Here is a 25611-nt window from a genome sequence, read left to right on the forward strand (position 1 = left end):
AAATATATTTCTACAAAGTGCCCCTTAGTTATAGACAACTTCAAAAGAGCACCATAATGTTCCTGCCAAGCACATCTCTTACTTTACAAGTAGGAACTAATCCCAATGACTTATAATTAGAGTGTTGTGTAATGCTGATGAGATAGGTCATGTTTTACCTACATTGATGTTTGATAGAAGAAATATATGACCGAGTCTGTGTCCATTATGGAGAGATGTTAGATTTATTGTCTACCTTACAAAGTGATACATTGCACTGCCCTAGATTGAAAGATACACATGCATGTACTGCACAATCAATGGTATTGCAAGAATGTACCATATGTTCAGAAACATGCCTACCTTACAATGTGATACTGCCCTAGATTAAAAGATACACGTACAATGTACTACACAATATAATCACAAGAATATATCTTATGCTTACAAACAATGACTGCCACAGTTGGAAAGTGGTTTCAGTTGCCTGCACTTTGTTAGACCAACAATCTCACAATCAAAGTACATACTGTAAAAGCAGAACACCTGGCATCATGTGAACATTTTTAATCCGACTTGTTAGCATGGCCTCCATTTCATCAAGCAGTTCAAAACTACAGCAACATGTATTGTTTGCAGTCTTTGTAAGACCCAAGTGTGAAACATATCTGTCAGCTGCAAGAATGTAGCAAGTACGGTACATGGACCATAGTTTCTTCAACTTGTTATGTATGAATAGGGGCCATTCAGGGCCTATGGAAGAGAGAGAGAGAGAATTACAGTAGAACAAAAAATCTTGCAGTCAAACATTATTGCAGCATATTGTGATGTCAGTCTTCTACATTTGATTAAACAGATCATGTTCATTCTGATTTCCATGTTATTTAGTGTATCATTCATAAGTAGATTACATTATTAGTAAAACTTTCTTCTGGGGTCTAGGTATGTGAGAGACTCATTTGCAGCCTAATGCTATCTTATACATCCGTAATATCTTCTTCATTCATTAATCAACTGACATGTGTAACGCTTTCGTTATGTCTTTAATTTCACAATGATATTAGATAATTGGAATGCAGAAAAGGGGACACTTACTGCGTAAACACTTTCCTCTCTTTTGTTTTACATGAGAAAATGTGACATTTATAGAGAGATAGCACAAACTTTACAAACTGACCCTTTCATTGGCACATGAATGATCTACATCCTGGTATCGCTTCCAGGGAGCTGCGATTGGGATACAACAGGTTACAAATAAGTAAGTAACAAGTGAACAAAACAAAAAAGTAGTATATTCGACAGCAAAATACCTTTTCTCATGTTTAAGTGTAGGGCCTATGTGCATATTATTTGATTCTTGGAAGATAATATATTATGATTTTCTGAATCTGTTTGATCTCAACGTTTATGCAATGTTCAGTTCCCTGAACAGTTTGAAAAACGATGCTCGTGCGGTATTTTCCCATTCAGTAAAGATTAACTATAACAACTTTACTATACTGCCAGAAAGTAGAACGGTACATGTATTGCAAAAGCAGAATCGAGCAAACACAAAAACAAACACTTTCATACAACTGCTCACTTCGTTGGTCGCTTTGTTTAGTGCTAGGCGGCGGCCGTAAGAGGCGCTATATAATTATGTCTGCACAGGTAGCCAGCTAGCTAGCACTAGCCCCAGCTGATCGTGCGCGCGCAAAATAAATGTCCTCAGCGATTCCGGTGCCGCGCCGATCGTACCCGTATGTATGGGTGTTGCTATTCCGGTCTGCGATAACCGCTCGCTGTATGTATTGAGCTGATGCGTGCTAAAACAAGCTGTGTAGGATCGTACTGTACCCGCGAAAATATGAACTGTGCATTGTATTGCACATTGGGTATATTGGGCATTGCATTGTGTGTGAAGGCTGGCCTTCTGCAGTATTCCATCGTGATCAAGCTAGTTAATCTAGCTGTTATTGTGTTCTAATTCTCTGCTTAGCATACGAATCCATGATACAATGTCCAAGTGTACACCTAGCTAACTGCCCGCCAGTGGTCCCAACGTCAACCAAGTCTTTACCAAGCTGAAGCAACGGTAAATGTCGTATTTATTGTGATTACATCCTCGACCTTGGATTGGACCTTGGCCCTTGAATTGGTAGGCCTACCTAGCTGCAGTGCAGTCAGCAAAACCCGACATGCTGGGAGTCGAAGCAGCCCCTCACATAATGGTGAGTAACGACGGTCATACTCATAGATCTTAATAAATTTATTTAGAATCTAGAGTTCTAAAGGATAGACCACATCTAACGTTAGACTTCATAAAGAGTCAAAGAAGAGCTAGGTAAGACCCTAGCCCCGGAGACCGCGCCGCCACGGCCAGGCGCGGTCCTGGCGGCTTCCCCGCAGTTTCGCTTATGTTAGTTCCTAAGTATTCTGTGCGCTTGTGTTGTGCAAGTGATTGTGAATTCTGTGAACATCGGTGAGCTGCTTATTGAGACATCATTTTGTGCATCACAAGCAATGAAATGCATCAAACAGTCGCCGATGATAGTCATTTAGGTTTCATCGACCCATGCAGTATTCCTAGTAGTTTCTGTTGAAAAATTAAGGAAATATAGCGCCGCAAAGGCACCCGTTTGTTCAACATGAAGATCTTTTATGGGAGCACGGCGCAGTTAGGTAAGACCCTTGCCTTGGCCTTAAAGAGCTGTGATAATTTTGTACTTGTAGCCGTTAACAGGGGTTAGGCCCTAACCAGAGTCTATTTCCTTTTGTAATATTAACAATAACAACAGTTGAGTCTTGATAAAATTAATGATAAATTTAACATTAGGGCCCAAATAAAATTTTAATCACAATTTAAACAAGGATTCTTTCAAAACTGCAACCATCCATAAACACATCCGTAAACATCCGTAAACGCACAACTGCCTGGTCACAAGACATAGTTGTAGTCATAGTATAGTCATAGAGCGGTCTTTGTTAAATTCTAACATTTGTTACATCCAACCCTCCAATATCTGAATGTGGCTCCATATGAGGATATAAAAATCTAGGGTAGTGCCTACATCCAAAACTCGAGAGCAAAGCAACTAACGTTAGATGATAGATCTGTAATTGTCTAGCACTACAGCAGCTCAATTTTTCTCTGCTCCTCCACAATCGAAATCTCTCTCTCTCTCTCAGCCTCTGCTCCGATCTCTCCGTCTTTCCCACTCTCTCTCCTCCTCTCTCTGTTTCTGTGGGTCAATGCTCCTCTCCGCTGGTTCTCAAATAGGTTTTAATCAGTTTCTCTCATGAGTCATGTATTATTCCTACAAACTATCTAATGATGATTTGCGAGCCTCTGCTCGCCCGTGTGTCTGTCCACAAAGAGGCACAATGTAATGATGTACTCAATTCCTAGTATTCTAAGCGGAACATATTCTCTCCCACCTGATGCCGACGTCCACTCGTCTTCTTACTTAGGTTGCCGCTGTATCTAAATGTGCATAAATAAGGCCCCCCATAAATAATCTCAAAACAAGGTCATCGCTTGTCAACACTGACCACTACTTTGGAACCTTCTTTAACCCCCTTGTTTCACTGATACCAGAGAGATGAGTCACCTCTCTGCTGATATAGAACTCTACATGTATAAAAACTGACTGCTCTTTGTGTGAAGATAGACAGTGTGTCACAATTTCATCATCAGTACTTGCTCCGACAACTTGCCGCGGAGCAGAGCCTCTAATAAAACCTTCTAACTACAATGTACGCCCGGAGTGCCTGATGTCTCGTTTTTCTACATTCGACTTTAATTAGTGAGTAGCTGTTGCTGTGGAGTGTATACTTGCCGCTGTGCAATACGAACAATACACAATTACATACACATCTGATCTATGATCACTAAAGATTAATATTCCCCCATAGTTCCTAGCTTCTCTCTCCATGCTGCCAACATCGATCAATCAGCGCACCCCTTATCCGGTTGGCCCAGCTACCAATGCCTACACATGTTACAGGGGTGTTTGACAGTAAAATGAAGAAGAATTTCTAATGTGACTGTCGAATAGAGTCTTGCTAGTAATAGTAACATTAGGCCTAGCTTTCTATCGTCTAGTTCTATTTATGCATGGCAACATGCATAATTCTTTTATAGTAACTCTAGGCCTACCAGTATAGGGGGATAGGCCTACGACTACGAGTTTATTTACCTCAAGAACTATCAGTAGATCTATCACTTGTTACTCCAGAGTTGCTGTATGTCATGATCCCGTTTCTGTTTGGGTTGAGACAATGTTCTACAAAAAGATGTCCTTAGCTAGGTTTGGATGAACATCCCTCAACTATCACTGGAGTATCAGGAGAGGTTATTAAATTGGTAGAAAAAACACCTATAGATCTGGACACCTATCTCTGATTTCACATTTGTTTATGTCCTTTTATCTACTCATTATCATCCAACCTACAGGAGACTGGATCTCTCTTCAACAGTGACGTATTTGATGCCGATGATGACAGTGATGAGGAGGATCAGATAGTCAGGACTCTGAAGCCCAAGCAGTCCAAAGCCACAAAGTCACTTCGACTAATCATGAGTGATGATGACGACGAGAGCGACAGCGATGGATTGCACAGTTTGTCTGATGCAGGTACTTAACTCATTCTCTTAACCTGTTGAAGACTAGTTCCTACAACCTAGTATTTTTGTGCAGATGTCTACAGGAAACGTGTGTTTTAGCAAAGTCAGCTTGTCCTCACCGGGATTAAAAGTAATGAAAACCAAAGTAATCTTTTGCCATACTGCATGTTGACTGTGTAAAGTGTGACATGATAGCACTGTTTTACTTTAGGTGACCAAAATATCTTCAAGTTGCTAGAGATGTCCTGCATTGGCCAGATATAGCTATATGCTCATGCTCACTGTTTTTAATGTAATTTATCAGAATGCATGAGGCTATACCACCCAACTCCTCAAATTAGGAGGGGCAGGTGAAATTCTAAGGATTTCACTTGCTGACTATTGAGAGACAGCTAGTTGCTCAAATTTTGGGTAATTGTGCTTTTATTTGAAAAAAAAAATCTTCTCCACAGTGGAGCAAAGCTCAGAGGAGACCAGGAATGATGAAGATTCCAGAACCACCCCTTCTGCCACCCCTGGTGACGAGAGGAAAGAAATTCGCACAGAACCACCAAGAGGCCATGGGGGTGGTGAGGAAGAGGGGGAAGAGGATGACAGCATTCCTGACAGCGATGATGGAAAGGAGGACGACAACAACAGCGACAGCAGTGACAGCGACGATGGGATCGATGAAGAGGAGGAAATTGCATTCCAGCTCTCGCCATTTCCAGAAGCTGAGCAAGTGGAAGGTGGAAACAGTGATGAAAGGGTGAGGTTCCCCCTGCTGTTTCCAGATTTTTCATTTCATTTGGAATGTCTCAATTTTCAGAAAAGACTTGGCTCCAGATGTATCAAGGATTGCCGGAAGTTAATTCTTCGCACCTTCAAGAAAAATAAGCTTGATTTTTCTTTTAGCGTGCAAAATAAATACAAATATTGTGTCTACACTACAGCATATTTTCATAGTACATGATCAAGAAGTGTTTTGAAGGTCCCCAATGTAGTTGCATTTTGAATAATCCATTATCACTCTTATTATACAGAGAATCTCTGTATATCTTTTCAGTATAGCCTCCAAATTTTATACATGATATTGCACTCATTTCACACTTTTCCTTAGAGTGAAAGTTACCTTCGTTTTGAGTCCTGGAAAACATTAGTGGTTTCTGATGGACTGATCTCAGATTCAAATGGGACCTTTGAATATCTGTGCATGACTTTCGTTTTGCATATGCATTTCACGATGTGCATTTCCGTGAAATGCATATGTTCAATGCTTATTGCTTCTAAATTATGGGGTCCACTGAAATCATACTGTCAAGAGAACTTTTGCTTCCAGGACAGAAATTGTGAAATACTCTATGTTTATGAATGGTGCATTTGTCACATACATGTACATGCTATGTGGCAAAGGCAAAAATTTTGCCTGGCTGTACCCTGTAAAGAATATTGTTTGCAGTGAAGTCAAATATGATTACAATGGTTTTGATAGGAGTGATTCAAAGCTTTAAAGTCTCCCTGTATGTTTAGGAGATTTACCAACAAATGATGAATTTGTACATATGGCTCTAATTTATGTCTTGCAGTCCATGAGAAGGAGAAGAGTTCGTAAAGCAGACCTTCAACAAATACACAGTGAATCTCAGCGCATTGTCAGAGGTATGCTTGTTTTGTCTTTGTCTTTTGCTTTACTAGTGTATCTGTCTCCAGTGCATTTCAACATTGACTTGCCAGTTTGATATCACAGCAATTAGATTCAATGGTCAGATACCATAAGTTTTACTTCTAGGGACGTTTCCTTGTTGGACGATAGTATTGCTCCAAATGGAGTACCTTTCTGAGATTATGGACGATCGTTCTCTTCACATACTTACACTTTGTCTGAAACATTATTTTTCTTTGAATATCAGGAGGCATCTTCATTCTTCTTTTTTTCTCTCTCTATGTGTAAGAGTAATGTGGTGGTGTAATCTCCAGATTTTGTTGTTGTGTTTCAATTGTGAACAATATCCCAATACCTTTTTTTTGCCCCATTCATAGAAAATGGTTGATAACTTATCCTCTAACACATGACAGTCATACTGTATTTATATGTAATTACTGGTGATATCAAGGAAAAAAGGAGCAAAGTTGCAAATTTTCAAATTTTGCAATGAAATGCCTAGTAAAGCCATCTCTTTCCTCCTGTCTCCTGCAGAGTCATCAATCAGCATTCCATACCACAAACCCAAACCTCTCAGTCTTGATGAGCTGTTCAACAAGAAACCATCCCCATCAAAACTCAAGCCAATCAGAGGAAGGGTGCCCAGGTTTGTACAGTTAAACTCGCCTAAGTCGACGTCGCATTATATGTCGAATAATCGCGCAAGTCGAAGATTTTAAAAAGTCCCGATTTTTCACCATTGACTTACGTGTATTAATTCACTCACAAGTCGATTTTTTTAAGTCGAATACTCGCCTAAGTCGATGAAATTCCGAGAACACTTTCACGGAAAAACCATTGAATTCACTGTGCCTAAGTCGAATAAGATTTTATTGTGTAATAAATCACCGTCAAAATCACGAGACGCCAGTTTTTGTTTATATACAGTATATACCAAAAGAAACTTTGCGTTAATAAACATTAACGTTTCATTAACGCAAGCGGTTTCACCTGAATCGTTATTAACGCAAACTAACGATCGGGAAAATTAACGTTTGTAGTAACGATGAGTAACGATCCCAAGCGCAAATTAACGATGTTTCGTTGACATTAACGATAGGTAACGCAAGAACTCACGCGAGATTTTGGTTTCCGTTACCCAGACCTAGTGAAAGGACGATGTATCGCCCCTGCCGAGTGTAGCGATCTATGCCTTATGTACTTAGCGGAGTCTTTTCGCGAATCGAATCACGATTTCGCGAAAGGTTAATATGCGGCCAGGGTCACCAAAGACGCACGCCGGGCCACCAAAAAAAGAAGCCGGATGTTTGCCTTCAGTTTTGGAAATGAACAGCGGTAACAATCGGCTCCATAAGATGCTAGAATAAATGTCATATGTTTGCTCTTAATTTTGGAAATGAATAACGGTAATATTCAATGTGGATAAAGTGTCTTGCTGAAGGGCAAATATCAGGCACACCGCTCCAGCTCTCGGCTCCAGAGTAGACAACATACATGTACATTAGTGTACGCGAGGTGTAACTGTAAGTCGATTTTTTTCGACTTACGCACAAGTCAAAACTCGCCTAAGTCGATGTGTTTTGCTCAGTCCCGAGAAGATCGACTTATGCGAGTTTAACTGTATTTGATATGTCTGAAGTATAAAAAACCCCAAAATTGAAAGGAATTGATATTGATGCTCCTTAATATGAATTTACATGTGATCATTATTATTTTGAGGAGCATGTCAAGTGCATATCAGATTGATTGTTTAGCCATACAGTCCCCAACTGAAGTTCTCCATTTCTTGCTGCAGGTTTTTGTAGTACAAGTTGTCATAGGTTATAAGTCAGTATTTGTCATGTGGCTGATACATCATTGTCACTGTTTTACACTTCAGACTAAAGGCAATGTCCAAGACCATGGCTGCAATGCAGCAAGAGAAACCAACCAAAGAGCAGAAGAAGCAAGAATCAGATGATGAATTACCTGATATGCTCTCTGGGCATGTTCAAAAGATTGCAGAAGAAACCAAGGACACTCTGAAAGACTCTGGAGCAGAGACTCTATCAAAAGACTCACAGCAACCAAGCTGTGAAAATGGAGACAAAGTTGCAGGTGAAGAGTGTGCAGCTGCATCATCTTCACCAGCAAGGGAGGATGGGACAAAAAAATCAGAGGAGTGTGCTGAGGAGAAGATGCTCACCCCTGCTACGACTGATGTTGAGAATGACAGGATGGACTGCAGCTCACCAGGAAGCCAGGAAAAACCAAAAACCACACCGCCGCCTCCGAGACCAGCTGAATCTGCTCTCTCGCGAGATGATGCTGGAGCAGAGGATGCGCCAACTTTCAAGGTGCCCTCCACCGCCTCCCCTTCCCTACCACCAACCCCCTCCTCCTCCCAGTCCCGGAGAATGCAGCTCCTCCAGGAGTCCCTGAAGAAGCTGAAGGGGCTGAAGCCCAAGCTGAGTGGTGGGCCCCAGGCCACCATCGATCTGGACGAGGGGGCGGAGCCCACAGCTGAGGAGAAAGGTGTGGCCAAGCTGATGAAGAGATTTGTGAAGCACACAGCACACGTCAAACCCACACAAGTCAAGGAAGTCCAAATTAAGTAAGAGAATGTACATTGTTCTTCTTTTTTTTTTACACTGTAAAAGTGATATTTCAACATACAGTGCACTCCCATTACAGTGAACATGGCGACAACTAAATTCTTGTTACAATGAAGTCAAAATTCATGTCCTAAGTTTATCATCTATATATCTTTATATACTTTGGCTGTTTGGCTGTAATGATATTTCAATATAACAAGGGAAAACTGCCAATCCCGAGGACTTCATCATAACAGGAGTCACCTGTATATTCTTCAACTTTTTTGGCTGGGTATTGTTTCATTGATATTGTTCTGAATGGCTCGCTGAAAAACACAAAGTGAGGAAAAGCTGATTTCACTTTTATTAAAATTCTTTTTGATATATGCAATGTATCCTGTATGGTTTCTCTGGTTCCCTTCATTTCTGCCACCAGTGTTGTCACCAAAGAGAAGGGTGAGGATGGCAAGGAGGATTTGAAGCATCACTCCATCTGTGTCGGCCTGGACCCCACACAGGAGGAGTTGGACCCAGCTCTCAAGATACCAGGTGTGTCCCCAGTGCATACGTATGCCTACGAAAGAGCTTTTGAGTCTGACCCTCCTGTGCATGTCTGCCAATCAGCACATCTGCAGACTAGCTTTCTAGCACAATTGTTGTGACGGCAGAGCACACTACTGAAATATCCACATACCAACTGTGAATTTTTCTCAAAGCAGAAAATAATTATGTCTCATGGTATGTGACAGAGTGCATATACACAACTATTTATCCTCCCTAGTACCCCGACTTGTAATAGCAATCTGTTCATTGTAGTTTTTTCCTTCAATACAGTGAGGGTACATGTATACCTGAGTGATAAATCACAGGCTTTAAATTTATTCAAATCTGTAGGTACCAAATATTTATATATTCAAACATATACAAATAAGTTTTGGTCTGCTCTTTTGTTAGTTTTTGTGAAACAAATATTTTTCAACATGTTTTCATTTGCCTGGAAAAGCTGTGTCCTTATGTAGGGAAAGTCTTATAGCCAATTGCGAGTGTGACATTTAAGGGCATGCATAGGGCTACTGTGGGCAAGGAACATTGAATCTAAGAAATGGATCACATTATATACATGTATGTGCACAGAAAAGTGACAACTAGTGTAGGAAACAAACTGGAAGTATTTATGTCAATATATAATTGACTGGAGTGACATTTGTAGAGTGAGATGATTACACACACAGGACTGGTAATTCCATGCATGCAATAGTAATTGTTGTACTGTGCATACCGCTTGGTAGCAATCTGCGTTCAATATGCAAGCTGCACTCAGAGTTTGCCTGTCAAGAGGGTCATTGATGATAGGATGAAGATCAAACCCATAAATGGTGTGGGATTTTTTTTATTGCCCCACTGGCAGGTGCGAAGCTGGTCCACCTCAAGGAAAACCTGCAGGCTCAGATGAAAGTTAGGAGAGAATCGGAGAGGCAGAAGCGGCAAGAGATGTTCCAGCTGGACAACGAGGAAGGGTTCGCCGGAGACGACGAGGATGATGCCGAACTTACGGAGGGAAGCGATACAGAGGAGGAGGAAGCGGACGAGGATGACGGTGTGATGAACATGGGAAATGTCGATGATGACGAGGAAGATGAGGATTACAAGGTGTCTACAAAACATATTTAATCAAAGAGAGCAGTAATAAAAAAACAATTTGATCAAGACCGTTGAAGATTTAAAGAATTGACCATGGCATGTAAATTATCCAGTTTGACTTTCTTGTCAAACGTGTTGAAAGTGCAAGCTGTGATTAAGCGCGCTCTCTATGCTTCATACCATCTGCACATGATTTGGCAGTAATAGCTGTTGGAAAGGCTTAAACAAGAGAACAATAGCCTTTGAGAAAGGAGATTGTCCAGTTTTTCAGTTTCTTGTTGGCATAAGTGCAGGACAAATAATAGGTTACGGTATATGCTGCCAAATGATGTGCCATCACACTTTCAGGGTTGAAAGGAAAAATGTAAAGTCTGAGCACTAAATTCTGTTGTTCCATTTAACAATTATTGAAACACATTTTCCGAAACACCCAACACAATTCATTTGGATGATTGCAAAACCAGTTGAACCTATGCAATATTTTTTTTTCCTCCAATGGTCTTTGTCAATCTTCACTTTCTCACAGGTCGAGAATGAGTTTGTTGATGATGAAGCAGAGAGTGATGATGACGACGATGAGGAGGAGGAAGGGAATGAAGATGAAGAAGGCGAAGAAGACGACAATTTGCCTCGTACGAAATCCAAGCAGAAAGCAAGGAAATCTGAGAAGGATTTGGCATTCGAGAGTGATGAGGAGATATCCCCGAGTAGAAAGGGGAGGACCAAGAAGAGGGCAATGGTGGTGGAAGATGAGGATGAAGATGATAATTGCGATGGAAATGTACCTGAGGACAAGCCGATGACACTGCGTCTGGAGTCCATTGATACAGATGATACTGATGCTGAACTCACAGACTGCTTGCAAGGTGAGAATTAATCAAGCAAACATGTTCAAGTTCCTGTGCACATACAGCTGCATTGAGAGGAAGCTGATAAGGAATGTGTAGATGTGCCCTGTTTGATGACACATTGTAGAACAGAAATCAGCTTACAATTTTGTTTCAAAGGGAGTGTACAATCAGTCATAATGTTGAGTGTATGATAAAAGGTCCATCATTAGGTCTTGCTTGTTTAATACTAATATTCAAGTTCCTATCGGTTGAATTAACTTTATCTTCAACTCTTAAGATTACAGTGAACCTGTGACAAGAGGGAAACAATTATTAATCTCTCCGTACTGATTTTGCTCGCAGATTCAGGAAAATTTATGTCTGGGAGTCTTGTGCGCACCCCTGGTACTGCCCTCGATCACAGCAGTAAGACGATGGAAATGTTTGATAGTGGCACCAACTCTACAGTGACCAGCGACTTCCAGGTGCCGAGAAAGGTGGACTCCAGCTCAAAGAGAGTCTCCTGGAATGCTGGCAAAGACACAGGTGTGTAAGACGTTGCTTTGATTTGATTTTAGACATAGCTCGTAAAGAAAAAAACAATACTAATAAAACGCATCCACAAGTCAGACTCAACTTGGAAGAGAGTATGGGGTTGGGTTTAAAATCAGTGTTAGGGCCTTTTCAGTGAGCATTTCCTCCTTTCCACATTGCTCTGGTTTTGTTCTAACCTCCCCTGCTGATGAAAATGAAGATGCAGTGTCCTCTTCACAGACACAAGTTTTCCTTAACCTGCAGCGTGTACTCAAGGACAAGACAGTTTTCCACCCATAACAGTTGCACGTACACCCCTCGCATTTCTGGCTGTTGACACAATTAGGTTAAGTAATATTGAATCTGTTATTGAACAGGCAGCCACAAGGTCCTCAAATGGATCCATCCAATACCCAATGAATAACATATACTCTCAGTGTTTTCGAAACTGCCAGTCATATATTCCTTCCATATTATAACTCCACCACTCGAAATTAGAAACAAAAATACTTATTGCTAGTGCTTACAGAACTAAACTGGCCAGTTCTGAAAGCGCCCCTTTCTTGTATATTGAATGGGCAGGCAAACAAGAAAGAGGTGTTTCATTTTCTAATTAGCGAATCTTCTTATTGGTCATAAAATTAGACACTTACAAAAATTTTATTCTTTGGGTGTTAGTTCCCTTTATGCAGCAAATGATCAATGACGCAATCTGCCAATTAATTTGATTGGCAGAGAAATGACAAGGATTCAAATATGTATGTTGTATATGAGTGGGGGAGGAAGAATGTTTACTTCATGAAATCAGATCAAAACATAATCAGCCTCACATCAGTGGGATGCATGGTACAGTCAAGGCTCTATTCATCATCCCGACTAAGCTTTTACTTACATGGGGAATCATACTTTAGTTGAAATTTTGTCTTCATTCCCCTGAACAACAATCTTATGCTACATTGAATGCAAATCATGCTTTTGGCATTGGGTAAATAAAGTACACATGACTGGACAGGTGTATCACATTCTCTTTGCTCCCCAACGATGGTTTGTACCAGACTCCAGCAAGGACAGCACTGGATTCGCCCTGCCCATCCCCGTCCGCCAGGACAGCAGCTCAAACAGCATGGACACCAGCTTTGAGGCCATCACCTCCCTCATCCCAGCCCACCAGCCTGAGGGAGGGATGAGGAAGTCTGGAAGAGCCAGCGTGGACTCCACCAAAGAGGGCTTCATCCCTTTCTCCAAGCATCAATCCTTCCTCGGGGACCTGTCCAAGGTATGGTGTCTCCAAGGCAATCATTCATATCCCTTGGGTGTCTATATTTGTTATGTCAAAATCTTGTAGCTCTTCATTACTCATGACTAGAGGGTCTATATTCTAAGTTACAAATTTTTAGTGATGCATTACCAATTACTACCAGATTATGTGTAGGCACAGCCAATTGACTATATTTTTTTTTCTTTTTTTTTTTCTGGTTAGTTTTCCAATGGAAGTTACACTAACAACTTCCAAACTAACTTCTAGACTTTTAGTAGTACCTCACCAAATACTACCAAATTATGTGTAGTCACATGCAATTGATTGGATTTTTTTTTCCTCAGGTTAGTTTTCCAGTGCTATAGTTACCCTAACAATAAGAAGGTGATGCTAGGTGAAGCTGTCTTTCACTAGCCACTGAAGTGTCCATCAATTGATACAGTGCACTCCCGTTACAACGAACACGGTTATAACGAAATTTCGTTATAACGAAGTAAAACTTCTGGTCCCAAAATTAACACCATTAAAGTCTATGGTACAAAATTCGCTTATAACGAACACGGTTATAGCGAAATTCTCGTTATAACGAAGTCTTTTCCGGGCGCCACTGACAAAGAAAAACAAAAGAAATGTGCTCCGTTATAACGAAATGCGAATTGCTTTCGAAAATACGTAGCGGAACAAGCATGATAGCGTCTCTGCACGGGCGAACGCTTCACATCACTGTGTGTTCCCTCCTTTTGTCACGCACAGTTTCTGAGGGGAACTTACGTTTAATATTGTAATAATTCCATTCCACTTTACATAGCTTTTGAGTGTATGATGAGTATTCAGCAAACATAATATATATATATATATATATATATGTAAAATATATTTGTTTCCTTGTTTATCGTTATATATTGTATCTGTTCGGTTATAACGAAATTTCGTTATAACGAAAGAAAACTGCTGGTCCGGAGCATTTCGTTATAACGGGAGTGCACTGTATAGGGAAAGTTGGTGGTCTGTGATTGTTCAAAATACCCAGGAGTGATTTCAGTCAAAATCAAGGAGTCCATTTATTGAACTTTGTTCCATTTACTTTGCAGTTCTGTTCGAGAGCATTTTCTGATTGACTATAGGCAAAAGGGTTTATATCGCAATACAGAAGTTGAATTTGACAACGTCGTGATTATAAAGTCGCGGACATCAAATTAGCTCATATGGTACATTCATGCCAATCCTTTTGGAACATGCTTGCCAGGAGCTACGTGCCTGCCATTTTACAGCACACAGCAGTACATGCTAAATCCAACATTCATAACTTTCCACTGGCTATGAAGTACACCCATCTATATGCCTGGACAAAGAGGATTTAGCTTACAGATAGAATGTCTTCCTCAAAGATACAAATGTCTTAGCAGAGCTTGAACCCTACACCTCCTTTCTTAAAGCACAATGCACAATCCCCCGTGCTTGTCAACCAGTGGGCTGCGAAGCTCTTGCAGTTGGGCCACGATGTCGGCCAAAAATGAAATAAAAGGATTCATATTTCATCTCACTGTGCATGGACCTCAAAAACATTTAAAAAAGCCAAAGTGGGCCTTGCATTGAAAAAAGGTTGAGAAGCATGGCTCTAGACCACAATGCCACCAAAGATTGCCATGAATTGTTGCTACCCAATGCTTCCACATCTCTCCCTACAGAGCATGACGAGGACCGATCTCAGTCTGCCGGTGGAAGACTCCCAGGATCTATTCCGCGAAGACTCGCCCCGCCTTCCAACCATCACCGATTCTCAGCAAGTAGGCGAGTCGCAGAGCTTCCACTTTTCCTTTGAGGACGAGACACAGACTCAATTCCTTGATGAAAATGGGTGAGGGCTCATTCTGTGTGCATCTTCCATCACACTGCATTTAGAATGTACATATACAATGTATACATATTTCGTTGCAATCCAGACAGTTTGATAATAGGATGGGATTAAGACTACACATATGTTGAATGTTCAAATAATCCTCCTTTAAACAAACAAGTGAGTCATGACCATTTTATTGTGATTTTATGTGTTCCATTGTAATGTAGTTGCATAACAGGTTTTATGCAATTCTCGCTAGGTCCATGCACACAAACACACACATACTGTGTTACTGTGTTTGATAGATGTGCACATCTGTGGTCCTTTTAGTGTTGCATTTTTAATTCCTCATGCTGTTTGATGGCATCAGGCTTACATCTTGTCTTTCTCACTCTCTAAGAGTGAGAAAGTTTCAGGAAGTCATTGCTGCCTGATACTTTTCCAGGAATATTCACCCCCAGTTGCCTTGAGCAAGCCTTGATCACAAAGGTAGTTTTGATGCAAGTGCGGCCTTTGCCAGCAATCAGAGTTAACTGCATGTGATGTCTTTTCCTCCACTCTATGTGATTATCTTCAAATGCATTCCAAATTCCTTTTTATGGTCGGGTAGGCAATCATAACAGGGATGGCTAGTTAGTATTTCTAGATCATACACATCAGGTTACAGTCATTGCCAAAGCAATGTAAATGCCCTCAATTATCATCTCTAAAAATGTCTTGCCATGTTTCATTGACAGTTAGTAGGGCTAGCTTAGTTGATCAATCTGAAGTGAAGTTTTAATGTGATTTAATCACTGTGTGAATCTAAAGTGCTCAGGGGATGGTTTTTGTTGCCATCCTCCATCGTAATAATGGGGCACCATGCATCTTTTATTCGTCACAGTCTGCTGAACCTGAAGCCGTCCAGTAGGAAGAGCCAATCCTCCAAGCCAGCAACTCTGTTCAGTAGTACCCAGGCCCACTCCAGTGAGAGCCAGCCTGGCATGGAGGAACTCTTGGGCCTCTGCTCTGGGCAGTTCACAGAGACACAAGGTCAGCCTCTAATTAGGAAATTTTCTTACTTTTTCACACTCACCACTCTCTGATGCTTGGTGTTAGTGGATGCATGTACATCCACAGAACTACTTTATTTTGCACCTTCAAATCACAAGAGTGCCTACAGCGTGACTTTAACACTTAGTTACCATTTGGAAGCAAAACTTGGAATAAACCAGATTTTCATTACCTTTATATTGTTGATTTTGTGTTAATGATTCATTTTCATAGTTTGCCTAGATTGACATCATATTGAAATATTTTAAAGAATCCTCCGTACTCACGTTCTCTGGATTTCAGTCAAATAAAAGTGTTTTTGCAAAATTTTAGAAGCATGATTTTGTGAGGCATTTGGTTTCTGTGACAGCTGTAATCTTTTCAAGATCTTTGAAGTTTGTTTGTTTAATGATTCAATTCTTGGAAAATTGTGTCAGTTTATTTTGTTACGCTTGTTTTCAATCAATTTCATGGTACTTCAGTATTGAGTAATTCAGTCTTCTTTAGAAGCCTACCTAGAAAACTATCAGGGATGGACCTCACATAGTTGCTCTCGTTTTCTCGCCCCATGCAATCTCACTGTTAAGTTTTATGCAAAAAATAAATGTGATGATTTCTGTATCTCCATGGAGCAGCCAAGGATGAGTCGGATGATGACAAACCCGGCCCCTTCTCTCAAGTGTCCCAGGGAAAGGGAACCCAGGCCAACATGGACGAGCTCTTAGACCTTTGTTCAGGGACTTTCACGGGGTAAGAACATCACCAGTGCTAACTCTGATAGATAAATTCTTCCCAATGATCAGCACAGATGCAGAAAACCATATGTTAGGTGATTTGTTTAGATTTAAATTTGATATTGCTGTATTGCGCAGTAGCATGGGATTCGGAGGCATTGTTCTGCTTTGTCTTATTCTAGTGTGTCCATCAGTGCACATCACCCCCTTGTGTGCTTGTTTTGTGTTTCGTAAGTTTTGAATAATTATAAGCTACCAACTCAGAGGCTTAACCTGATTCTCAAGTTATTGATTTAAGTTATAGCATGCCTTACCTAGGTGTAGTGCCATATATTTAAATCATGTTCTTCAGCACAAATTTTGATGCTCCATAAGTCAAGATTTGCTGGTATTGTTGTATTACCAGACTATAAAACATGTACTTTTCTTCAAATCTTTTCAAGGGGTTATGAAATTATGTCATTATTTATAGTCTGGACCAGATGTATTCACACAGCCATGGAAGTCATAAGAATGATTTCAAATTAATTTGTTGAGCATTTGGATATGTTTTTATTCACTACACTTTTCGTCTACCTCAACATGCTGTTTTCATCACTTTTCAAGTCCTCACGTAGGCCTATGTTTGCCACATTTGAGCTTCTCCTCACTGTGTTCTTCTTAATTGGGATCTTAGTTTGCTTGCCTCATTTCAGTCAGTGTTTCTATAGTCTAATGACATTCTATTCTGCTTTTTGTTGTTACATATATAACATGACAATGTAATATATTGTATCATTACAGAATGGCATAACATAAAACATAACATTTCACTCAATATAACACACAAAATTGTCATAAAATGCAATATGATGTTATGCCAATATGCTGTCATTTCACTTCATTTTTTTCTTCTTCTCTTTTCTTTCTTTATGTAATAGAGTGGAATCCCGGTCACAGAATATACCATCCCTGCACGTCAGAGATCCTGCTTTAAAAAAGGAAGACGATGATGAGGCTGATGCAGATGAGGCTTCTAGCAACGTCTCTTTCCATATCGCATCCGACCCGGAAGGCAGCGACAGCGACGATGATGACGAGAATAAGAGGGGATTCAGCAGTGATGAAGACTCTCCAAGGAAGAGCAAACGTGGCGATGATGATGATGATGATGATGATAGTGAGGAGGCGGAGGACGATGATGAAGGCGAAGTGGAGAAAGGGGGAGAGAAAGAAGCTGACGCCAAGGATGATGAAGATGGAGAGAATTCTGATGTCGACAGCGAGTTTGCTTTTGAGGCCAAGAGCGGGCGATTCAAAGGGCACACCTATGGCAAGTGAGTAATCATGTTACACATGATGTCAAATACACAGCCTTCTCAGAAGAACAAAAAAAAAGAAGAAGAGAAGAACATAGAATAGTGTGAAGGTATGAGAGAAATTGCACACAGCCATGCTTTTGCTGCTCGTCTGCAGCTAGCGATAGATCTTTGTATGGATATTATTATTTCTTTGTGCCACTCGTCTAGAGTTCAGGCGGTCAATGTGAGAAGTTTACATTGACCACATTCCTCACAGAGCTGTGTGATCCAATAGCCATGATATGTCAAGACTTTTCCTGACTTGTCATACATATTGTTTATTCATGACTTACGAAAATGAAATTATCTCCTACTAATCATCTTGTCCTGTATAAAGGAGTTGATGGGAAGATCATGCTGCACATGATCTGAAAAGTGTTTGGTCTGCCAAAACTTCATACACATGGCAGGGCTCGACACTAACGGTGGTCCGGTGGCCCGGGGCCACCAAAAACGCACGTCGGGCCACCAAAATTTCAGAAATGAAGAATGTGGTTGCCTGAGTGATCAGGCCACCAAAAAAGGTCGGATGTTTCCCTTTGGGCCACCGAAAATAAAAGTTAGTGTGGAGCCCTGCACATGGTTAGGTACACGAGTGTGTAAGTATGCACATTATACTAGCTGTGTATGTGTGCGTGTGTTCATGTAATCATGTGTGTAGATAGATCTATATTATGTGTATGAATATGCCAATGTGTGATTGATACTCAAGGATTTGCATTATGTGTTACATTACTGTTGTTTAAAACAGACCGCTCAAGCTGGCCAACTTCGTAGATGAGGAGGCAGAATTATCTGGCAGTGAGATGGGGAGCGACGAGGACTATGATGCCGAGGATGAACCCGACGATGAAGAACTGGAAGGCATCATCAATGAGGAGATGGGCGACGAGGACGAACTCAGGAACCAGGTCAACAAAGTTCACATGTGAGTTCAGATTCCTCAGTATGCGGGAATGTGCCAGCAGATTGAGCATTCATGATGTGATCATTTATCCTCACTGCTCTTTTTATATTTTGAGAGAAGTGGGAAAGAGGGTGGGATAAGCATATATTATGCTACCTTGTTCACAAGCATCTACTGAAACTTCAGTGTGACATATTATGTTGTGTCTATGCATTCACAAGTGAGCAAAGTAGACACTGTAAATGACTAGATATGGTTGACACTGTTGGCAGTTTCATTAACTTGTTCACAAGATAGTACAAAAAATGAATTATGCATGTGTGGCAGTATGTAGTGGCAAGAGGGAGAACATCTTTCACAAGGGGGGGGGGGGGAGGAATTGCTAGAAATTCTGTATCAGCTATATATGTATCTTTGAGCAGGTCTCATCTATCCATTATGTGGAAGCTTAATCATAATGACGAGTGATTGTAACCTAACTCATGAGAGTTTGCAAGAAATAGATAGGCCCTGAAGAGTGATGACGACGATGATGATGATGATAATGATGATGATGATGATGATGATGATGATACGCAGCACTGTGAATCGTGCACAGTACACAGTGATCTCAATTAAGAGTCAAATGTGAAATAATTACTTGACAAAAGGCTTTGGCCTCTACTCAAGACTTTTAATCCTGTGTATTCCCCCTGTCATCTCCGCCCCTGGGGGCGAGAGTGTCCCCATTTCCTTTTCCCAATCATACCAAGCTCCTATGTTTTATTGCGGCAGGAAAACGATGGACGACGACGATGCACGGCGGTTGAGGATCTATAAGGAGATGTACCTTCCCGATGGAGACCTGTATTCAGAAAACAAAGGGAGGACCAGACGATTCAGGTGGAAACATCTAGGTATGGAAACTCTTCAGATATTTCCTTCTTATATCCATCCATGTCACATGCCTGCAAAGTGAAATAATTTTATCTCTATAGAGGATCTAATCTTCCGATTGTTATGGAAAACTCTTCATATTGCTGCAGGAGATTGTGCATTATGAAAGTTCATATTACTGGGCATGTGAAATACGTGTGAGGTATTACACAGAGCAATGTTTTGTTTGGTATCATTCAAGAGTGGAAACCAAACTATGTGGGAATGATGTCATAAACTTAGCCAAAAGTCAAACTATTCCCATGTATGTACATCATATTTTATCAATAGGTGTCAAGTCAATTATGTCAAATTGAGAAATGTAAAATGTAGCAGTGTCAAATACTGCTATTGAATATCTGTTTTAGGGAAATGTATGATAATTTTTCCTTGTTTAGCTCTAAGCGTTCCACAGTGGAGATGCCCCTGTGTGTCACATTATTCTGAGACTGCAACGCATGAGGCTAGCGCTTTTGAAAACATTCTGTTTCTCAAAGCCTGTGGCTTTTTATCAAAGCCGTCATGCTAGATGTGCAGTACAGCAAAGTTGTAGAGATAATTGCAAGCTTTGCTGTGATGTCAATTTTATCTAACAAGCTTTTAATATATGTTATGGTGGCATATTATTACAATTACTCAATGGTTCTGTTTGTGGTTACAAAATGCATGAGCTGCAAGGCAAGCTGTTGGGCATGTGCGAATATGATGCACAAAGAGTTTGTATGTTTGTTGTTTTATTTTTTCTCAAGAGAACATCTTCAGAACATTCACTTTGTGTTTGCAGTCATAGAAGTAGGTCTTAATTCCACAAAATCATTGTCAATATGCCATATGACCCCCTACAGTGCTGCTATAGGAATATAAAGTCGAATTCACAAAGTAGCGATTAAAAAGTAATTCAGAATAATGGTCGAGAAGATATCTTGTCATGCATGCGGCGAGTAAGCAAGTAGTGCACAGTGTGCAATGGTGCCTCTCCCTTCTCAATGAGATGTTGCTCTGATTGTGGCTCCCCAGACTCCCAGATGGACATGTTCCAGCCAGCCTCGGATGGGGAGGAGGAGGAGGAGGACGTCCAACAGGACCAGGATTCACAGTGGAGACTGCAGAGATACCAGCGGGAACAGTGGCTCAAGGAGAAGGAGGTAATGCTGACATTATTATTTTTGCACGGTTAACATTTTTGTGCCAAGCCACTCAGAATCACATTCGCTGGTTCATATAAATTCTCGCTGTGCAACTCCTTTATGTTTTGAAAGTTCACTCATTTCGCTCGACATGAAACTGGCACTTGAACAAAGAAGGCAGTTATATGTAATACTATTTCTATTTTTATTCCACAGGATTAAACACACATCCACCCCCTCCACTTCTTTTGAGCATTGCTTTCACCTACTAAGCTTAGGAAACAATTGCTACTCTGTATTTCAGTTTGAACTATGATAAATGAAAACAAGTGTTCATCTTTTTTTCAATAAATCTGCCATACCTTTTCTCCTTTATGTCAAAGATTCATGCTACTTATCCACTTTGATATTGATAGTTTAAATACAGTCGACCTTGCTTAGGTCGACCTTTGCATAATTCGAATAATTGCTAAAGTTGAAGGTCTTTTCAAGTCCTTTTCTCTTTATATTCTATTGATTTTAATCCCTCATAAGTCGAATTTTCTCTAAGTCGAAGCTATTTCTTCAGTCCAAATAGATTCGACTTGGGCAAGGTTGACTGTAAGATATTAAGACATGAATAGATATTGTTATGACCACTGAATTCACTACAACTCAGTCTTTGTGTTAGCTTGTATGCTCTTCCCCCCCCCCCAAAAAAAAAAAAAAAAAAATATATATATATATATGTGTACATGACATGACATGACATGCATTGTTCAAAACGTTAGCGTTACAGCAAACAATGTTGTCATTGCTGTATGATGCAGGGTACAGAGAAGCCGACAGAAGTGACCCCTAACGACATCTTGACCGTTGATGAGCACAGTCAGTTTGCCAAATGTCTGCGGACAGCCACCTGCAGGAAACCAAGAGGTGAGTACAGAGGTCAAACTTTGCATTTGGATTTGATAGAACCTCTGAGAGCTCCAGCCAGTGGCCCAACAGGAAAAACAGAAATAATATTGAAGTCCACCAGGGATGATGGATGGGAAAGATTTTGTGCAGAATTGCTCAAATTTTTCTGATGCATCCAGCATGATCACCTGGCATGTCAAACAAAATGTCAGTAAAGTCACTTTAGTGATTGTGTCAACCCTCATTATATTTTTTTCAGTGTAAATTCTGCAGTCATTTCATTGAGTAACCCGAATGATTTGACCTGATGTTAGTATCACATTAGTAACATATATGTAACTTTGACTAAGCCTTCAAGTCTTGGCAGGAATTCTACCGGATAGAAATGAAGCCCTTGTCATCACCATATTGGGTCTTCTGAATTCGACTGCCTGTCTTAAATTGGAGAAAGTTAATGGGAACAGGTTAAAGTTGATAAATAAAATGTGCTCAAAAGCAGAAAAATTTGCAAAAGAATTTTAGAGCATTGCTCTTCTAGTCTAGGTAATTTGATCTGCGTAAGTCAAATCTGTAGGGACCATGAAAAATAGTTTGACATAATTATGCACAATTTGACGTAGGAAATGTAAATAGTACATGTTTTGCATAGTCTGGTCAGATATGATTGATTCGACTTGGGCAAAGTTTGACTTATGAAGAGTTAACTGTATGTGTAGCTAGTATAAGAATCAGCTACCTTAAAATGTAGCAATCAAGAGCCATTACAATTCTATAGCATATACAATTACATATCAACAATAGAATGTGCAATGATTTTTTGTTATTTTACTATACTTTTCATGAAAAACTTCAGAGTACAAATAAGAAAGGATTCTAATAGAGAGGTACAGGGCCAAATTACGGGAATGTGGTTTCTGAGAATTCATGGGTGAAGTGGCATATTGCTTTTGTTTTGCAGCTGAGACGCCCACACAGGAAGTCCAGGAAAAGGAAAAGGAGAAAGAAAAGAAAGTTGGTACTCCTAAGCCACTAAAGATAATGGTATGTGTGATTACTCAGTGATTGTTGTACTGTCCTGCTATTTTATTCTTTCTATGCCACAAATTATAATTTTTTCCTTATGCTAGTTTTATTCCTCAGCCCCAAGAGATGCTATTGATATTATTTTGTCTGATATAATTATTGTGTAGAAATATTTAATGCTAAAAAAGGTAGTGATAATGATGAATACTCTCAGTATATAGTTGAAAGATCAAACTTCTACGTCTGTGAACACTGTCTTTATATTTTGTTTCAGACCTATTACTTACAACAGAGTGATAAAGAATGATAAATATGTTGACATGTGATGTAATATTGAAATGATTGACTAGAAGCAGGCAGTAATCACTAGCGCGAAAAAAAGGTAAAAATTGCTTGATCTATCCTTTGTTACATCATTTTATAAGCATAAAACAGTGGTACAGTCCAAGTACAAAGTAATATGTCAGGTTGTGGGGTTTTTTTTGTGTGTCCAAAATTGTGAATTCAGTATGAATTCCTTGCGTGTTCTAACTGCCATTCTGAGATTTCATACGTTTCATAATAGAAGTGTGCCTTGAGATCTAAACAAGGACACATCACGGTGAATTCTTGAGAATGTATATACATATATGTATGTGTATACTGTAAAACGAGGAATATTCGCGTGCACTTTAATTTCGCGAATTTTGCGAGAGCCAAGATTCGTGAAATTAAAATGCACGCGAAAGTTCTTGTCCACACTATATGCATTGAATGTAAAAAGCAACTCGCGAAAATTTCATGCCGAAAAAAAGGCCATCGGCTCCGATTCGCAAAAATTTCATGCCGCGAAAATATCGTGTTTACAGTATTTTTTCTTTCTGTGTTGCAGACCAAGAGGGGCTCTTTCCTCAATAGGAGCAAGAATGACCTGGAGAAGATGGCATCCATGCTGAAACCTCTCGCAAACCCCAAGGGGCCCAGGAACAACCGCAATTTTGTATTCCAGTCAGCAGAGGCAGTCATGAATGAGGACAGCAACACAGCTAGTGAGCCACCCAAGGTGAGTGGAATACAACACAGTGGGATCATTTTATAGAAGCACAGTAAAGAAAAAAAAATGGTTTATACACCAGTAACATTACAGGTATTCGCTAGGTTGGCGCCATTGCACCCGGATAAGCAATCAAAGATTGATTTTTTTTTTTTTTTGATAATGCTAGATTTGAGTTCAGTTTCTGATGTTGTCTGGACCCAAGTCAACTGTGTGAGCCAGTGTGTATCTTCTTTTTTTTTTTTTATTTGTATTTTTTTTTTAACTTCTTTCTCACAAGCAGTTAATAGAGATACACCTTTTTGGCAATCTTTGACTTATTAGAAACACATTCATTGTCTGTGTGTTCTTGAATCATTCTTCCTAGCATTCAAAGAAGTAAACAGTTGGCCCATATGCATATAATTACCATTTGCATGTATATAGAAGGTACCTATTAACCCGTTGAGGACGAGGACGAGCCCCGAGTATACTCGGGCAGGGGTCTATGGGAAATGCGTGTCGTAGCAAAATCAGCCCATCCTCGACGGGTTAAAAGGTATGCCGTAATCTGGTACAGTATTTAACCAAACTGTAGGAGACATTCTTTTTTTTTTTCTTTTTTAAAAGACAGTACCTCTCTTCAGGAGCAGTGAATTGACAGTACAGTGGTGACTGTGATGTGTTGATGATTTACAAATGAAATGACCTCTATCTACGAATCCCTTTTTTTCACTGACCCTGCTGCAGGTGAAGCGGTCAGCTAGCGTTTCTGGTCCATCCAGCAAGCACACCGGCCCAGATGCCAAGAGACCACGGATAGAGAGAAGTCAAAGCCAGTTTACTCAGAATAGCGTGTTTCGACACTTCTGATGGACTTCAGATTATCCCTGACATATCTTGAGCCAGTTTGCCTAAGAACAGTCATTTTCAACCATGTCTGACAATTCTGGCTGTTGCTATTCAGATTTCCACTGACATATCATTAGCCAGTTTGCCTTAGAGCGGTGATTTTCAACCGTTTCTGACGATTCTGGCTGTAGCCATTCATCATGGAATTTTCAGGGACCAGCGTGAAATATGGTGGATTACTCAGGAGTTTGACTGTATGAATGTTTGCTGATGTGCATTACAGCAACATGATTTTATTATGATTTGATATTTTACTTGAATGAGTAGTTTTTTATATCTAATGCGGCCGTATTTTTAAATTCACATGTGTGTTTGAGTTCATTTTACTGTGAATTCATGAGAGAATCTGTGTTTCTTGTTGCTGAGACATGTCAAAAATGGTTTCTTTCTGATTTGCAATGTTTTGATGTACAAATGCTTTCAGAAGTTTTCCCCCTGGTGAAAATCAGTAACAGTCACTGAAGTTTATGAGAGGATCATTAACTAGCCAACCTGATGTCAACTTATCGCGCATTGCTACATTGTATGCCATACAGAATATTTGTAAAAACAGCATACCTCATAGGAAAAAAATATGGTGTAAATAACAACTTAATACTGAAAAACCCTGTCGATAACAAGCTAGCTTACAATGAGGTATTGCTTTTAACAAGGTGACTTTGGTGGTCCTTACTTTCTGTTAACTGCATTTAGCTGATCTCTCTTTTAGTATGTTTACAATGAAGTACTGGATATAACACGGTAAAGTTAGTGGTCTCGGCAACCTTCTTATAATGGGGTTTTCTTGTGCTACATTGTATGCCATACTG

The 25611-nt window shown here is 40.1% G+C and overlaps 1 protein-coding gene across 1 annotated transcript; it reads left to right on the forward strand.

The window, feature by feature from the left end:
* Nucleotides 1-2019: 2019 nt before the first annotated feature.
* On the forward strand, nucleotides 2020-24763 carry LOC139718240 (claspin-like). Its single transcript, XM_071629717.1, has 22 exons — nucleotides 2020-2189; nucleotides 4415-4595; nucleotides 5038-5333; nucleotides 6151-6223; nucleotides 6762-6873; nucleotides 8107-8820; nucleotides 9237-9349; nucleotides 10209-10450; nucleotides 10968-11307; nucleotides 11635-11817; nucleotides 12861-13081; nucleotides 14752-14921; nucleotides 15787-15935; nucleotides 16571-16685; nucleotides 17590-17985; nucleotides 18761-18937; nucleotides 19691-19812; nucleotides 20849-20976; nucleotides 21768-21873; nucleotides 22814-22896; nucleotides 23750-23920; nucleotides 24641-24763. Exons 1-22 carry the CDS (start codon nucleotides 2157-2159, stop codon nucleotides 24761-24763), a joined length of 4248 nt encoding a protein of 1415 aa, XP_071485818.1. The 5' UTR covers nucleotides 2020-2156.
* Nucleotides 24764-25611: the final 848 nt, after the last annotated feature.

The sequence above is a fragment of the Diadema antillarum genome, unplaced genomic scaffold (assembly GCF_040938485.1).
Source record: "Diadema antillarum isolate AM-2024a unplaced genomic scaffold, OU_Dant_1.0 scf00000091, whole genome shotgun sequence".
NCBI classification, from domain to species: domain Eukaryota; kingdom Metazoa; phylum Echinodermata; class Echinoidea; order Diadematoida; family Diadematidae; genus Diadema; species Diadema antillarum.